At 38.9% G+C, this 19,101-nt stretch overlaps 1 protein-coding gene across 1 annotated transcript; it reads left to right on the top strand.

Annotated features, from left to right (window-relative positions):
- Nucleotides 1-18,065: 18,065 nt before the first annotated feature.
- Nucleotides 18,066-19,101, top strand: Tas2r41 (taste 2 receptor member 41). The gene has a single exon (XM_074055290.1). It carries the CDS (start codon nucleotides 18,066-18,068, stop codon nucleotides 18,981-18,983), a length of 918 nt encoding a protein of 305 aa, XP_073911391.1. The 3' UTR covers nucleotides 18,984-19,101.

Raw genomic sequence — 19,101 nt, 5'->3', positions numbered from 1 at the left:
TTCACTTGAAAGCAATTTCATAAAAAAATCACTTGCACAAAAATCTCCATCTCAGGTTCTGTATCTTGAGAGCAAGATCTAAGTGGTCTGGTCTTCGGGCTGAACCTCTCTGATCTATACTTGCACATCCTTTTTAATATGTACCCATGGGGGTCTATTTCAAACACATCATATCCAAAACTGATCTCCTTGTGTTCTCTCACCCTCAACCCTGCATGCTTCTCTCACTGGTTTTCACTTGTTTTGTTTCAGTGTGTAACAACTCCATCTTCCAGTTGTTCTGGATAAAACTTTTCACATTCCATATCCAATAACTGAGCAACTGGGATGCCAAACCATTTAACCCAGAGCTTAACCATTTGTAGATGTACAGTTTTGGGTTGTGGTGTCATGTAGCACTTCAGTCTATTGAAAGTCAGATCTTGGCACAAGGGTTTGAAGAAATTAGGGTTAGAGTTAGGATTGTTAATGCAATCTTCCAGTAAATCTGTAATTCTACCACTTATCACTGCCTCCATTTCTATCAGTCTGGTACAAGCCGCTGTTATCTTTTGGTTGGGTTCATTGCAATGACCTCCTAACTGGTTTTACAACTTCTATTCTCTTTTATCTTTGCTCTATTTTCAACAAAGCATCCAGAAGGATCCTTTAAAAATATAAGCCTTATTATGTCACATCCCTTTCTTAATTCTCCATTTGCTTTTTATCCAAGAGTAAAAGCCCAAGTCTTCAGAATGAACTAAAATGGCTCTATGATTTTTTCCTCCACCTCCTATCTCTGAAGCCTTCTGTTGCTGCTCCACCTTCTTCTCACACTTCTCACCGTTTTGGCTTTCTGGATGTTCTTTGAATATGCCTGGCATGCTTTTTCTTAGATTCTTTGCACTTTGTGATGTTTCTGCTTGGAATTTTCTTTGCCAGATATTGGCCTGGCTCATTCCTTCACTTCTTCCATATGTTATAATTGCCACTCTGTCTAAATTGTAATTCCCCATACTCCTGTTCTCTGTCCTGTTTTTTCTTTTTATCATTACCACTATCTATTTTACTTACTTATATTGTTTATTGCTGTTTCTCTGTAATGCAAACTCCATGAGGACAGGGATTGGTGTTTGCCTCACTCTCTACTGGCAAATGGCAGGTATTCAACACATATTTGTTGAACACATGCATAGATTATTTTACTACAATTAATGAGACTACTTTTATTAATGTTAACAGTGATACTTTGTATGGCTATAAGAATGGCTGCTAAAAGCTGGACTATCAATTGATATTCTCTTATACACTCAGAAGCTTCGGTGATTTTTGCTGGCTCACCAATACAATATCCAACCCTTACGTTGTCTATAGTTGTTGTTAGATAGGAATAATTGCTGCTGTGTTTCTTTTACATTTTAATAAGAATTTAGCAAATTTCAATATATGGAGGTCAGGGTATAATATCTGTCTGGTAAATGCAATGGGCATGTGAGACTATGTCTAAACATTCAAGAAATTTACTTAGTAACACACATGAGCCAGTTAGAGGGATATAAAACAGTGAAGAGCTAAAATGACCATTAGTCAAATACTGATAGTTCATATTTGACTCTGGTACTGACAGAATCCTAAAACGGAGATTAATCAGAAGCAATTGTCGCCTAACATGATCTGTTTATAATGGTTTGCTGCAAAATTTGGATTTGTTTTCTGAATTCCTGAATGCTTATGGCCTCTATTGCTGGCTATTCTTGTGTGGTTCACTCAGGTGAAGAGAGATAATCCTGAGGTTAAAAAAGTCACAAGCCCTCGAGTGGGAGAAGAGTTATGGGGAGAACAGAGCCTTTGAAGTGGGGTCAAAATTGTGAGGGAGGGTGAACAAGATGTGGCTTCTGTCACAGGCTCTGAACGAAGCTCAGTTTCAATGGTCTGATGATTGCTTGGGGACAGATAAAAACTTTGAAGCAGGGCATTAGCAGTGAGTGGCTAATGCATTTTAAACTTTACTGAGCTAAGCTGACTGACACATCTTTTAACTATAAATAAGAGTTGTCCTGGATGATAATGATGGGAACCCAAGGCAGGGAAGGCAGGGGACTGTGACAGGGGGCCAGTTCTTTTTTGAGGACTTTTGTTTCTCTTTCTGTAAATAAGACCATGTTTTAGAAGGATCAAATAAACTATTCCAGACACAATATTTACATAATACTGTTCATTCTCTATTTTGCTCAAGGTGATTAAAAAAAAAAACAATGTAAAACTATTCCTGTGTTAATAGACTTTTACATCAAAAGTAAAATGTGTTCATTTTTGAGGGCAAGGTGGATTTCTGTTTCTGGTGATAAAATAAGAATTTAGGACTATTTTTGAGGTCATTGCCTATCTGTTCTGCTGACAAACTCCCTGCGGTTCTATGACTTGGGTCAGCACGAAAGACAGGATTCATTCAATTCTGTAGAAGTCAGATACAAGACCAAGTTATATCACATAATTACATTCTGTTCAACAATGGGCCATGAATACAACAGTGGTCATAATAGATCACAATGGAGTTAAAAGTTCTTATTGCCTATTGATACTGTAGCACGAAGAAGAACTACTCAGGCCTCTGTGGTGACACCGGTGGAAACAAACCTACTGCATTGCCAGTCATATGAAAGCGTAGTACCTACCCTTATGCATAGTACGTAAGAGTTAATAATAATAGATGACAATGTTACTAGTTTCTGTGCTTACTATTTATTTACTTTTTAGTATTTTTTTAAAGTTTACTCTTATTTACAAAAATAAAAGTTTATCATAAACTAGTCTGCAGTGTTATGCCAGCAACAGCTGCATACATGTTAAGTTTTATGACTCTTGACTGCCTCAAGAGTCAGGTGGAGTGATTGACTTACACCACCTAGGATTGTGTAAGTGCACTCCTAGGATTGACTTACTCCACCTAGGATTGTGTAAGTTCCACAACAACAAAATTGCCAAAATGGCTCATTTTTCAGAATGTATCCCTGTTGTTAAAGCAATGTATAACTGCATTGTCCTTTTTCCTGGGAAGTTTCAATGGAGAAAATGTTTAGAATTGGAAGGCATTTAGATTCTAACTCCTCTGTACTGTATTTGAAAAATCCACAAGGAAAGAGCTGCATTTCTCAGGCAAAAGGTAGTGACTTGTATTTAGGTAAGTCAGTGACATTGTATTTTACATTATTCATGCATGAAAAATTTTATTGCATGTATTATTAGGGTTGAGATTTTACCCATCTTTTACTATTACTATTATTATTTTGAAAAATCACCACCAACTTTCAGTAGTGAGACTGGACTTTCAGGATCCCAACATCTGTTGTTTCAGTCTTACTTAAGACTGAAACATTTTAATTTATTTGTATTATTTACTCATTTGTGATAGGGTCTTACTATGTAGCCCAGGCTTGCCTTCAACTTGTGACCCTCCTGCTTCAGCCCCCGCGAAGTTGAAACATCTTTGGTGGTATTGGGGCTTGAACTTATGGCTTTGAGTTTATTAGGCAGGTGTTTACTGCTTGAGCCATGCGTCCATCTCCTGAAACTCCTTTGTGTGTATGACATATGCACAGACCTTCCAAAAGTTTATGAGGAGGATCATGAAGACGAAAATGTATACATGTTTCTTTTCAACATATCTGAAAGAGTTGCAAGCATCATTGTTTCTGTTATCATAGCATTTATAAAAGGACTCATTGACTCAGTCTCCTTAAATAACTAAATATTGAAAGCATCTGTCTCAAAATATGTGGTCACATATGAAGATTATTTCAAAAGGGAAAAGCTATAGCCTCAGTCATTGAATGAGTACTTCTTCCCTATCACTATGAGGGGGATGTGACAGCTGAAGAGAGTACCATCCTCATCCACTCAAAGAGCAACAGATTTCGCTATGAGACCCGGCACAACCTTTGAAATGTGAGCATGTGTTTTAATGATTCAGATCTCATATTGTATTCAGCAAACATTCTTTGAGCAAATCCTTTTGAGAATAGGAAGATGAATGATAACAAACACTTTGTGGGGAAGAATCAATGAGTCACAGCTATTTAAAGTATTTATAGGGGCTTATGGGTAAAAAATAATCAGATACTTTATAAGTTCTTAACCATTTTTTTAAACTAGAGCTCTGATACTAGGAGATACTGCAAAGTATCTTGGCCCTAAGGAATATAAAGTCCTTTAGGTGTTGGGGGCAACTCAGTAGCTACTTTGTAAATCAACACTTTAGGACCCCAGATCCCCCAAAGGCAGAGTGCATGTGTCTTGCTGCAGCTGCAGGAATGAGCACATGTGTGCATACTCTTAAGCCCAGCTCTCTTTTGGAGAGGCATCTATGGGCAGCTCTGGTTCTCTCCCATCAAGAAGGACCTTAAGAACCCTCTTACACTGTTGGTGGGAGTGTAAACTAGTACAACCACTCTGGAAAAAAATTTGGAGGCTACTTAAAAAGCTAAACATTAATCTACCATTTGATCCAGCAATACCACTCTTGGGGATATACCCAAAAGACTGTGACACAGGTTACTCCAGAGGCACCTGCACACCCATGTTTATTACGGCACTATTCACAATAGCCAAGTTATGGAGACAGCCAAGATGCCCCACTACTGACGAATGGATTAAGAAAATGTGGTATCTATACACAATGGAATTTTATGCAGCCATGAAGAAGAACGAAATGTTATCATTCGCTGGTAAATGGATGGAATTGGAGAACATCATTCTGAGTGAGGTTAGCCTGGCCCAAAAGACCAAAAATCGTATGTTCTCCCTCATATGTGGACATTAGATCAAGGGCAAACACAACAATGGGATTGGACTATGAGCACATGATAAAAGTGAGAGCACACCAGGGAGGGGTGAGGATAGGTAAGACACCTAAAAAATTAGCTAGCATTTGTTGCCCTTAACGCAGAGAAACTAAAGCAGATACCTTAAAAGCAACTGAGGCCAATAGGAAAAGGGGACCAGGAACTAGAGAAAAGGTGAGATCAAAAAGAATTAACTTAGAAGGTAACACACACGCACAGGAAATTAATGTGAGTCAACTCCCTGTATAGCTATCCTTATCTCAACCAGCAAAAAACCTTGTTCCTTCCTATTATTGCTTATACTCTCTCTTCAACAAAATTAGAGATAAGGGCAAAATAGTTTCTTCCAGGTATTGAGGGGGTAGGGGGGAGAGGGAAGGGGTGGAGTGGGTGGTAAGGGAGGGGGTGGGGGCAGAGGGGAGAAATGACCCAAGCCTTGTATGCACATATGAATAATAAAATAATTAAAAAAAAAACAAGGACCTTAAAGCCACAAAACTTGTGGTAACCAGCCTCTGTCCTGAAATCAGCAGCATCCTTTCTTGGGTAAAAGTAAATGAAACCTCATTATCCTTTTCTCTGCTTTCCTATGTTCACCATTCCCGTTTCTTTGCTTAGTTTAAACTTTGGGCTTCACTTCAGTTTAGATGCTATTGTCCTGCACTTGATCTGGAAAGTGAATTGGTTTCCTAATGAGGATTGCTCCTGGCCTCTTCCCTCTAGCCTGACCCAGCCTATGGCTGCTATATTTGACTCACAGTATTTGTCTATGCTGGTCTTATGCTTGTTTTTGACATTGTCATCCTTCAGGGACTAGCATCATTTCTATCCTCTATCCTACTTTCTCCAGACCAGCCTGGCACTGCAGCAACTAGTAGTAATCTAACCTCAGGAGTAAAATTGCCAAAATTCAAAGAAGTTTCCCTTTTTCTACTTTGGCTTAAAATGTGTGAATGGTTTCTGTGAATCCTGTGGAGTCAGAATCTGAGAATTTGGAATAGGCTAGTCAAATGTCACGATGTCCTCCTAATTCTCAATTCTCAAATCACAAATGAGAGTCAACCACTTGAATGTGCTACACCCAGTATTCTTCTGCAGACATCTTCCTCCTGCTCCTAAACTAGTAGAGATTCAGAAAGGGGAGAAGATCAGGGTTCTAATTTTGCCTCTGGTTTGGAAATTAAAAGGCCTGATATTAGTGATGAGAAGAACTAAAGCAAATGACATAAGGGCTCTTAGAGAAGATATTACAGTGTCATGGGATGAAGATCTAAGTTTAAGTGCTAATTCTTTCTGCCTCTTACTCTTCATATGACCTCCAGAAAGGCATTACCTTTCCAGTGCCTCAGTTTTCATGTCTGTAGGATGGGCATGGGGGTTGAAATCCTCATGCTGTGATAAATGGTAAGACCCTAGTGCTGGCAATTGACAGTGGCAGCGTGTGTCTTCAGGGAGGGGCAGGACAGACATGATGAAAGGTTTAGTGGGGTCAATTAGTCAAGATAGAGGATTTCAGAAACACAGCACTAATTAAGTCTTCAGAAGATTAGTATACAACACTGTATAATGGTGGAGCCTTGAATACTTCTAACAGGTCTGTCCTGCTTGGCACATTCTTCAACTTCCCTCCGGGTCAGATAAATCAGTTCTTATTGGTCTCAAATCATAAGATCTTGCAGGTTAAAGTTAACATAGAGATAGGGTTATTTAGTCTTCTTTAAGTACATCTTTTTTGTTAGTTCCTCCTGCTCTGTGAAACTACCTAACACTGAGTAATTTACAAACAACAGAAATCAATTTTATTACCATTCCGGAGTCTGCAAGGTCTAAGCTCAAGATGTTGGGAGCTTCCTTGTTTGGTGAGGGTCTGTTTTCCCATTGATGGCCTCGCCTCTCAGTGGTACTTCACTGCTGAGAAAATGGAAGAGAAGTGGAAGAGATGAGAGATAAAAAATGGCAAGAGGCACTAAGGTGCTCTCCCCAACCTTATTATTTTTTAAATAATCACAAATGATTTATCAGTTTTAATACCTATGGTTCTTTCTTGATAATGTGGTCATTGCAGAAAACTTGGAAAATAGAATACTATAAACAAGTTCAGAATATATATATGCAATGGAGTATTATTCAGCCATAAAGATGAATGAAATTATGCCATTTATAGGAAAATGGATGTAACTGTAGATCATCCTGTTAAGTGTAATAAACTAGACTCAGAAAGATAGTTTTCTCTGTTATGTGAAATGTACACTTAAACAAGTGTATATATAAATATACATAAGTTTATGTATTATATATGACATGAATGTTAAAGGGGGATGGTTTGGAGAGGGTGGGGGACTCCATTAATTATTGTAAAAAAGTGGGGGGGTGCAGTGAGAGGAGGGATAAGAGTAATAGCAGGCGTGAATATGATCTAAGTACTGCATATGTATGTATGGAAATATCACACACAATGAAACCCCTCTCTCCAATTAATATCTGCTGTAAAAATTCTTTACCAATAACTATCCAGAAATAATCAAGGTTAGCACCTTACCTTGAATTGTGCTTACATGTGTACACTCTACAAAAATGTACAGTTACGTGAAACATATGAACAAAATTTTACATTGGGAAAAAGCATTTATTTTCTATTTTTAAACATGCTATGACTACTTGCACTAGTCTACAATGACAGACACAAGTAGGCCTTTCCATAAGCATGAAAAGAGACTTTGAATATAAAAATAAATGAGAAAGAATGAAAAATATCAAATGATGTATAATGAGCACGCAAATGCTTACTATTTCACATAAGAAAACGTCACTTGTTTTCACAGATGGCAAAGTTTAGAACAACTAAACACAGGAAAGTATGGTATAAAACCAGAAGAAAAATCGTAATGCCTAGGAGTAAAAATGTTTGAATAAATTAGTCACTAAGTGGAATTTTATTATACTTTTTTATAGGAATTTTAAATGGAACTAGGATGAAATAAACTTGGTGATGTTGTTTCAGAGATATTCCACTACATGGGGTTCACTCTCATCGAAACCAGCAATTCAGGGCTGATGGGGGACGATTCCGAACATTTTAGTCCAGGAAATAATTTTATATTTTTGTTCATTGTTTTGGAATCTCCATTGTGAGGATTATAATTGGAAACATTTCCATTCCCCTATTTAAAGAGTAAATCATGGTCCAGTCCTACCCAAATTTTATACAATTAATAATAATTATAATATAATTAATAATTATAATCAATATTATTATATTATATTATGCATTATATTCCCAAGAGCATGCTCTCTCAAAGAGTAGGCTGACTTTACATTTACTATTTTTAACTACTGTAGACAGATGTTATATTACCTGAGGTTGTTATCTGAGGCTGGCCAGGTACTATATTTGTTGACTGCCTATCACTCCGGGCATGTCTTTTTATTTTACCTTGCATAGTTTTAGTGATATTTCTCGTTCTCTCTACTTCTCTACCTCTCTCTCTGTCTGTCTGTCTCTCTCCCTCAAATCACACACAGTGGAGGTAGATTTAATGATATTGCCATGTAAGGACAGAGAATAGGCTTCAGAATGAAAAATTCTAATTCTAGTTAAAAAAAAAAATCTTCCTTCGGTGAGCTTGAAGAAGTCATATAATTTTCTTTGTAAATTTTCCTATCTGTAAACATGATTCCTATCTCACTGTTTATTATGAGAATAAAATGTGATAATTGAGGTTAAGTGCTTAGTGTAGTGCTTGATAGATGTGGTAGGCATTTTATAAGTGCTATTAGAATTTAAATGAGGATAATAAGATTTCCAGGTTAAGATATGTTGATGTCAATATATTCAAGCATCCAGATAACAAATGTATCTGAAAAATGGACTTCATTTTTCATTTAAATATCGGAAAATAACACAGAGACTACCAATACTCTCTATATATTCTTAGACTAATCAACAGTCTACACTCCAGGCTTTAGAGAACTTGGTTAAAATACTGTATTGCTATTACTGCATAATAAATTATAACAAACTCAGTAGGTTATACAGCATTTACTTACTAGCTCATATTTCTCATATTTCTTCAGGCAGCAGTCCAGGCTCTTCATGGCTGTAAACCCTGCTTGGAGTCTCATCAGACTGAGATTTTGATTCATATCAGGGATTTGAGGACCTTTTCCAGGCTCACTGATTATTGGAAGAATTCATTTCCTCAGTTGTAAGACTGAGTCACCATTTTTTTTTTTTCTTTTTTGGCTCAAGCTCTACCACTTGGACAATACCTGCGGTCCTATTTCCTCTGGTTATTTTGGAGATAGGGTCTTGTGAACTATTTGCTTGGGTTGGCCTTAAGCCTTAATTCTCCAAATCTCAGCCTCGCAAGTAGCTAGGATTATAGGTATGAGCCAGTGGTACCTGGCCGAAGTCCCAATTTTTGCTGACTGTCAGCTGTGAATTGTTTTTGGTTCTCAGAAACCATTTCCTTGCCACTTGGCCCTCATAGACAATCTACAGCCTGGGCGTCTGCTTTATTCCAGGGCAGATTGAGTATGTCTTTCTGGCTTCTTTGCTGTCAGCTGGAGAAAATGCTCTGGCTTTAAAGGGCACAGATGATTAGATCATACCCACCCTCATAATCCTTCTATTTTAAAGTTATTGATTTGGGATTTTCATGATGTCTGAGAATACCTTCACAGTTGTACTTAGATTTGTGTTTGACAGAATAACCAGGAGAAGGTATGTGCAAACCATTCCGTCTACCATCAAAGCATAATCTAAGTCTTGTTTCTTCAGTGTTCTGCCATTTTTCTCTATATAATTTTATAGACAGAATTTGTTTTTTGGATGTTAGCCAGGGCTCTTTCTGCTATAAGTGGCAAAAAATTCAAAGTAGGTCAAGAAAGGAAGGGAAAAATTTTGAGACTCATACCTTGGAAATCTACAGCAGATTGGTGTTATTGGCATGACATTTGTCTAGTGGTTTACATCGTGTCCTGAGGACTTTGTCCCTGACTTTCTTTCATTTTTATCTTTGTCCTAAAGATTCATACTTTCATGCAGTTGGAGAAGTTAGTAGTTGCCAGCTAGAGCTCAACAAGGAAAACCTTGTCTCTGGACATGGTTAATAAAACAAGTGTTTGGTAAGCCCTAAATTGGCCCAGTTTGGGTCAGGTGCCCATTCCCAGCCCGGTACCTCTGGCCTGGGGTTAAAACACTCTGATTGGTCAGTTTGGATTACTGTTCACCTCTGCATCATGACGGAGAGTGGAACATGATGATGCGTTCTTGAAACCACTTGTAGGAGAGAGTGAGATGCACAAAGGCAAAGTGGGATGCTGTAAGTTTGAAACTCAGAGAGTTGGGTGCCTTTGAAAAAAAATTTTAAGATGAGATTAGTCAATATGACAGCCACCTTCTTGAAATAGAAATTACTTCCATTCTTGCAAATAATGGACCCATGATGATTGGAATAGGCTGGAAAATTTTAAGTGTAACTGATAAGTCTAGACTTGACAAATACAAGATTATAAAATGAACTGTTGTTAACCGTTAATGCCCACATTAAAATAGGGATTAAGGAAAGGGAAGGTATTAACATCTGGTACTCATTATCCCTTCCCTCTATCTTCTATAACAAGTTTATTATTTATTTCTCAACAATGGGAAAGTGGAATTTCTGATGATCTATATTTCGTATAATAGATACCACATGGCATATTCTTCCTCTCTACATCCACTTCTCTGGTTGAAATCTACATCTGTGAAGCTATCTGAAGGCGCTCCTATGGGACGGCCCTTGTGAGAAGCATCCATATCAAAAAGTCTGTGTCCCAATACACCCAAGCTACCAATTTCCAGAATTCCAGAATGATTCTGACTCTGTACAGAGGTAACAAATGGTCCCTCCCCTCAATGGGTTCCAAAGCATTTTGCCTTTGACTGGATCCAGACAGTCACAGAAACAAAAAAATCTTCAAAGCAGAATTTTCTTCCTTTGATTAATGAAATTTCCTGAAATGGTTTTCTTTAAACTTCAGGATGGAGTCCAAATATCTCATAATGGCATAGCAGGAGCTTTGATATTTTGCTCCTGCTGACCTTTCTGGGATTACCTTTTGACATATGTTCCTTCCTTTCCCTGCTTAAACCATCTCTCTTTACCTCCTGTCATTCTAAACTATCTTAAGAAATCTCCTCCTCCTCCCTGTGATTTTTCTTGTCATGGTCTTTCTTCTTTCTCTTTTCATTCCCAGTTGCCTTGCTAGATCCTGTGTGAAATTCAAGATTCAAGTTAAGCACTATATCTTCTTGCAAGACTACCCAACATCCACCTTCTCTTACCTTTTGCCCTCTGCGTTGCATCAGATTTGTGCATTTTTAATGTTCAGTGCAAAGACAGGATATTGTAATGAATGCAGGCTTTGTCACTAGACTGCCTGAGTTGAAATCCCAGCTCTGCCATTTATTATAGATATGACTATGAGAAGTCACTTCTTATGTACTGCTTTTCCTTATCTTTAAAATGAGGAGAGCAATGGTACTGACTCAATTTCTTTTATTTTTTATTTTAATGTTCCAATTTTCTCAAATTTGACCAGTAGGACCTCTTGGGTAGGGTCTCTTGTATCTTTTATATATGTTTGTAATTAAAAGAAAGTTTTACTGAGATAAAATTTCCATAACAATTTATCCATTATTGCATTTCTTTGTATTGCCAAATATTATATTCTATGCAGGTACCATATTTTGTTTATCTATTCATCTACTGATAGACATTTGGGTTGTTTCCATTTTGGAGAACTATTGTGAATAATACTTGTCTGAGTGTTCAGGTAATAGTTTCTGTGTGATATGTTTTTATTTTTTGTATTTTTTTTTGTGCTACGGGGTTTGAACTCAGGACCTCACACTTGCTAGGCAGGGGCTCTACCACTTAAGCCACTCTACCAGCTCATGTTTTTATTTTCTCTTGGGTATATACCTAGAATAGATTTTCTGAAGCATATGGTAACTATTCTTACTGTTTTAATGAGCTGCACTCCCAAGCAGTTTTCCAAAGCAGATACACCATTTTACAACCCCATTAGCTACATATGCAAGGTTGGATTTCTCCTTATTCTTTTCAACACTTGCTATTGTCCATCATTTTGGTTTTAGCCAGGAGTGGATTGGAAGTCGTATCTTGCATTTACATTTCTGTCATGACTCGTGGCATGGTACACCATTGTATATGCTTATTGGCTGTTTTTTATATTACCTTTGTAGAAATGCCTATTCAAATCATTTGTCCATTTCTCTCTCAAGAGACTCTTAATCTTTATACCTATGTGCCTAGTCCAGTGCTTGACAGACAGTATGTGATGAATGGATTTTGTCAAATGGATAGATGATATAAGTAGGCCTTCTCTGCTGAGACAATCAGTGGGCAAAGCTTTGCACATATCCAGCCTCAATACTGATAATTCTTCTGTCCTAGATTTGGCTCACAATGTAAGGGTCTCTCAAACATTGGAACGTGTTAACAGTGTCTTATTCAGGACAGTGAATGACATTTCCCTTGCTGAAGATCACTTTGGAGATTTAGAATCTCCCTCAGCATATTTTTCATTCCGGCATTGCCATCCCACCTTTCTGTTTCCTCTTCTCTTTGTCCTGAGTATGAGCTCATGATGGAATATTTTTCTTATGTTAATTTCCTCCAAGTCTCCTTTGCTGAATCCTTCAACTTTCAACTCTTAAAAGTTGAAGGAGCAAGGCTTGCTCTCAGCCCCTTCAGTCTCCATCAACATTCTTTCCCCAGATGATCTCATCTAGTTTAATGGCTTTAAATACCATGTAAGTGTTGATGACTCTCCAAACCTGTTACTCCAGCCTTAGCTCTTTCCTGAGATCCAGACTTACATTTCAATTGTCTATTTCATGTCTCAACTTAGGTATCTAACAGGAATCTCAAATGCAACTTGACCAAAACAGAGTTCCTCCCACAAATATTCTTCTCCTAGTCCTCCTCATCTCAATAAATGACTCTATAAAGTCAAAGCTTTAGGATTCGTCCTTGATCTGTCTCTTTAACTTACCCTTATTAATCTGACAAATAATATTGGATCTACCTTTAAATTATGCTAGCATCTTATCACTGCTTACCTCCTCCAGTATTTCTGTGCAAGGACAGACTACCAACTGCTTATACATTTTCTAATGCAGTGCTCTCTGGCTGCTCTCTTCCTCCCTTGGCTGCCCAAGTTCTATTATCTATATAACAGCCCAGGCGATCCATTGAAAAGATAAGTTAGATCACATTACTCCCTTGCTGAGAACCCTCAAATGGCTTTCAGTGACACTGGAATAATATCCATATTTTCCAGGATCAACACAACGTTATTGATGCTGCTTTTAAAATAATGTTGAGATTTCTATCAGGAGCAAATATTTATGGTATGATATTTGTGCCAGTTCACCATCTCCAGATTTTCAAAAGAGATGAATATAAACCTGTTTCAAAACTCAAAAAACCCTTTGATAAAATGAAAAGATTGGGGGAGTCAAGGAGGATTTGGTGAGGATAAATATTTTTAAAATGCTGAAATAAGTCCCATCCTGCACCCACTGATAAAGACAAGGGATTTACCCTCCCCTCACCTTAAAATTAGTGTGGTCAGGAGCTCCTGTGGGGACACTGACAATACTTATTGTGTGATTTCTTCAGTTGGGAGGCATGGTAGACCCAGGTCTTGCTATTGTCTGGGGTTTAGATTGGCTAAATTTTGGGGCAGAGTCAAGAGGGTGTAGCCCCATTAAAACTGCTGAGCAACATTAGGAGGCCAGCTGTGGGCTATCAGGGAGTTCTTTGGTCTGAATGTCCCTCCAAATTCAAATTGAATGTCCCTTCAAATTCAAATTCCAAATTGGCTTAATCACCAATGTGACATTATTAAGGTTTGAACCTTTAGGAGGCAATTTAGGCCATGAGTAATCTGCCATCATGGGTGGGATTAGGCCCTCATGAAAGGGCTGGAGAGGACTAGGTAAGCCCCTTTTTGCCTTTCCACCTCCCATCATTGAGAACACACAGCAAGAGGCATCATCTTTGAAACAAAGAGCAGCTTTTTCTACACATCAAATTTGTCATGCAATCTTTCTTTTTTTTTTTTTTTGCGGTACTGGAGTTTGTACAGGGCTTATACCTTGAGCCACTCCACCAGTCATTTTTTTTTTTTTTTTTGTGATGGGTGTTTTTGAGATAGGGTCTTACGAACTATTTGCCCCAGCTGGCTTCAAACTGCGATCTTCCTGATCTCTGCCTCCTGAGTAGCTAGGATTACAGGAATGAGCCATCGGTGCTTGGCTGTTGTGGCATCTTGTTGTGGCTTGGGATTTCCAGCCTCTAGGAGTATTCTTTTTACAAAATATTCAGTCTCAGGCATTTTGTTGTGACATAACAAATAGACTAAGGTAGGGAGAGAAGATGTATGTGAAGAAGGAATGGCTACTATTACTTACCTTCTACTAGACTTCAAGTTCCATAAAAGCAGGAATCCTGCTTGTCTGGTTCACTGCTATATTCCCAGTGATCAGAATAGTGCCAGAAAATATAAGTCCTTAATAAACATTTTGTTGAGTGAAAAGATTAAAAAGGAATTAATGAAAATTGTAAGAGACATGATAGTGAGAAAAATACATATCCACCCAACTATAATAGGCCATGGGTTGGACACTGTGGATTCAAGCAATAGCAGATAAAAAATTTTGAAAAAAGTTGCATCTGTAATGAAGATGTGCAGATTTTTCTTGTCATAATTCATTAAGCAATACAGCATATCAATTACTTACAAAGAGTTTTACATTGGATTAGGTATTTTATATAGGCTAAAGATGATTTAACACACATAGGAGGACATGCATGGGTTATATGCAACTTTTACATCATTGAGTGGAAGGGATTTGAACATTTTGAGGATTTTGGTATCTGTGGGGAGGCGTGGAACCATCTCACAGGATATCACTCATGGAGAAGGTCATGTGACCTTTCCATGAGTGAAAAGGAGAGCAGGAGGCCCTAAGCAACCTACATCACTAATTCGGGCAGCACTCACCTTCACTTGTAGCTTTTTCCACTGAGGACCCTTTAGTCTTCCTCAACCTGACCGCAGCTAATGAAGCCGCCCAGAGTCCCACTGGCCCAGGGCTAGAGCCATGACACTGTCCTGGAGCTGGAACCACTCCTGTTCTCCCTGCTACAGCCAGAGCTAATATATCCCTCCTAGCTAGTGTCCTTACACCCACCCACATGTTAGAGTCTTTCCCCACCAAAGTTAGTTTGTAGAGTCTGGAAAATGTGCAGACATCAACACAAAGCTAAAAGACCATGAAAAAAAATCAAGGACACATGAAACCAAAGAAACACAATAAATTTTCAGTAACAACCCCAAAAGAATCAAAGTTATGGCATTGGCATAAAAATGGACACGTAGACCAATGGAACAAAACAGAGGTCTCAGAAATAAGCTCCCACATCTATAGTTGACTGATGTTTGAAGGGTGCAATAATACTCAATGGGAAAGAATAGTCTCTTCAAAGAATGGTGTTGGAAAAACTGGGTGTTTACATGTAGAAGAATGAAACTGTACTCCTATCTTGCACAATATACAAACCAACTCAAAATAGGTTAAAGACTTAAATGTAAAACATGAAGTCATAAAACTATTAGAAACAGGGAAAAATCTTGACATTGATCTGAGAAATGATTCTTAGGATATGGGATCAAAAGCACAGGCATGAAAATCAAGAATAGACAAAGGGGGTTACATCAAACTAAAAAGCTTCTGCATAGCAAATGAAATAATCAAGAGATGGAAAGGCAACCTATGGAGTGGGAGAAAACTTAAAACCACATATAAAGGATATATATCGAAAACATACACAGAACTTATACAACCCAATAGCAAAATCCTGATTTAAATTTTAGCAAAAGATCTGGATAGTTCTCAAAAGAAGATATAGAAATAAGCCAATGGATATATGAAAAGGTGTTCAAAATTGTTAATGCAAATCAAAACCACCATGAGATATCACCTCACACTGTTAGAATGTTATTATCAAAAAGGGATAGGGTTGGAGAGGTTTCAGAGAAAACAACCTCCTGTATGTTGCTGGTCAGAATGAAGTTGGTACAACCAGAATGGGCTCCTAAAAAAATAAAATAGAACTACAGAACTACCTTATGATCCAGACATCCTACTCTGAGTGTATTTCTTGGCCTATTTTCTATTGGTGTGGCAAAATACCTGAGGCTGGGTAATTTGTGAAGGAATGAAATCTATCCTGACTCATAGCTCTGAAGTCCAAAATCATGGCACTTGCATCTGCTTAGCTTCTGGTGAAGGCCTTATAGCAGGAAAGTGGAAGGCAAGCAGGTGTGTGTGGAAGAGAAACACCTGTACACAAGAGATGAGGGAGGCGCCAAGGTCACTTTACATTCTCAAGGAAGCCGATCTAGACCCAGGAGAGTAAGAACTCACTCATGGAAGAAAAACATTATTTCCTCTTAATGACCTAATCACTTCTTAAAGTCCTCAACACCATCCAACACTACCATACTGGAATCAATCCTCAACATTGGTTTTGGTAGGGACAAAGCATATTCTAACCATAGTATTATGTATCCAAAGGAAATGAAATTAGTATCTCAAAGGTATCTGCTCTCCAATTTTCATTGAGGCCTTATTCACAATTGCTAAGCTATGGAAACTATCAGTTAAGGGGTGAATGGACAAAGCATATGTGTACAAAATAGGATATTATTCTGCCTTGACAAATTATATCCTGCGTTTGCAGCAACATAAATCAACATAAAGCAAATACATTACGCTACTTGCCATATTCTAGACACAGAAAGACAAATACTCCATGACTTTAGATATTTGTGGAATCTAAGAAAAATCAGCTTCATAGAAGTAGAGAGAATAGTGGTGCCAGAGGTGGGATAAGGGATGTATGTGGAGAGGATTTTATGCTAACATAAAATTTTGGTTATATTAAATGAGTAAGAACTGGAAGCTTAATGTACAGCACTGTGACTGCAGTTAACAATACTGTATTCGAATATATAAGGTATACCTAAAATTTGCTGTGATGGAATCTTGTGTTTTTACCACAGGAAAACGAATTGAACATACGATGTAAGATGAAGAATATATTGAAACAAAATATTTTTACTTTGCAATATGCTTTTGTACGGATGTATTTTTAATGTTGGTGTTGGGAGACAGGACTCACATTTGCCTTTTAAACTCAGGTTTCTCAGTGTAGCAGACAAATATAAGGTGGTCCCTGTGATTCCCAACCCTGGTTTTGGGCCTTTGTGGAATGTCTGTTTTTGGGTGTGATGGGGAATGTGACTTGTTTCTAGGTAATAGAATGTGGCAAAGGTGACAGATAAGATGCCATTCTTATGATGGTGCTAAGTTTCCATCTTGCTAGCAGATGCCCTCTGCTGGCCTGATGAAGTGGGTAGCTATTTTAAACAGCCCACTCAGCAAAGATTAAGGGCAGCCTTTAGGACCCACCCAGGGTGGTTCCAACCAACACCTAGTAAATAAAACAGGTATTCTCAGTCCTACCACTACCAGGAAATGAATTCTCTCACTGGATACACAGAGTCAGTTCACTGTTTACTGATTGATTACTTTATTGATTACTTACACATCAGGGTCTGTAAAGAGACTTGGATAAAAAGGTGGACCAAGGTATTTGACTTTGAAAGGATGGCTACCCAAGAATAAGAATGGATCTGTGACAGGGAAGCTCAGCTAAGACAGACTTCTGTGGTACCATTATATCGCCAGTCATCTTCTGATACCTGTTTTCTATGTACTTGATGGATATAATGGGAAGGGGAGGGTTTACTTATCCCAAGGATGCAATGAGAAGGATGGGACCCAGTAACAGAGATTAAAAAAAATTCCTCTGCATCGATGCTATGCCAACCATGGAAGCATGTAGGCAAAACCCGAGAAAGCAAATCAGGGACAGCCAGCAGCCTAGTGGTACCTGAGCCCAGGGGAAATTTGCATAATCTCTGAGCCAAGAGCTCCCTTTTCTTCTTTTGCCTGATCATCCTCCCCACCATGAGAGCTCTGGCTCATGCAGAGCCTGACCATCCTTCTCATACCTTCAGGAAAGAGTGAGAGGAACTGTGGGTGGGGGCAGGGAGGAAACCAGGGATCAAGGTATCTGGGTGATTGGAGGAGGGGCCAAAATGCCACCAGCACTGACAATGTTCTTCATGATCCTGTTTGTACTTCTGTGTTTCCTGGGGATCCTGGCCAACGGCTTCATTGTGCTGATGCTGAGCAGGGAGTGGCTGAGACGTGGTCGGCTGCTCCCTTCCGACATGATTCTCCTTAGCTTGGGTGCCTCTCGCTTGTGCCAGCAGTGTGTTGGGCTGGTGAGCACTTTCTACTATAGCCTCCACCTGGTCGAGTACTCCAAGGGTCTTGCCCGACAGCTTGTTAGTCTACACGTGGACTTCCTGAACTCAACCACCTACTGGTTTGGCACCTGGCTCAGCGTTGTGTTCTGTATAAAGGTTGCTAACTTCTCTCATCCTGCCTTCCTCTGGTTGAAGTGGAGACTCCCAGGATTGGTACCCTGGCTTTTGCTGAGCTCTGTCCTGATCTCCTTCATCGTAACTCTGCTGTTCTTTTGGGGGAACCACACTGTGTATCAAGCATTGTTAATTGGAAATTTTTATGGGAACATGACCTTTAAGGAGTGGAACAGGAAGCTGGACAGTCGCTTTTTCATGCCTCTGAAACTTGCCACGTTGTCCATTCCTTGCTGTCTTTTTCTGGTCTCAATATTGCTGCTGATTAGTTCTCTCAGGAGACACAGTCAGAGAATGCAACAGAATGCTCACAGGATGCCTGACCAGACGCACAACAGAGCTCTGAAGTCACTCATCTGCTTCCTCGTTCTTTATGCTCTGGCTTTTGTGTCCATGGTCACTGATGCTGTAGTCTTTGTCTCCTCAGACAGTAAGTGGTACTGGCCATGGCAAATTATACTCTACTTGTGCATGTCTGTCCATCCCTTCATTCTCATCATCAACAATCCCAAGTTTCGAGGCATGTGCAGGCAGCTACTTCTGTTGGCCAGGGGCTTCTGGGTGGCCTAGGTGCAGGTCTCCTTATCTAGGCCCCCAGAGGAGACTCAGGTGAGGGTAACAGAAGCGAGGCTGACCTACATGAAAATGCCTTAATGGGCAGATGACTGCTGGACCATATTGTGGAAAG

The sequence above is a fragment of the Castor canadensis genome, chromosome 2 (assembly GCF_047511655.1).
Source record: "Castor canadensis chromosome 2, mCasCan1.hap1v2, whole genome shotgun sequence".
NCBI classification, from domain to species: domain Eukaryota; kingdom Metazoa; phylum Chordata; class Mammalia; order Rodentia; family Castoridae; genus Castor; species Castor canadensis.
This window is presented reverse-complemented; position numbering and strand designations above follow the sequence as displayed.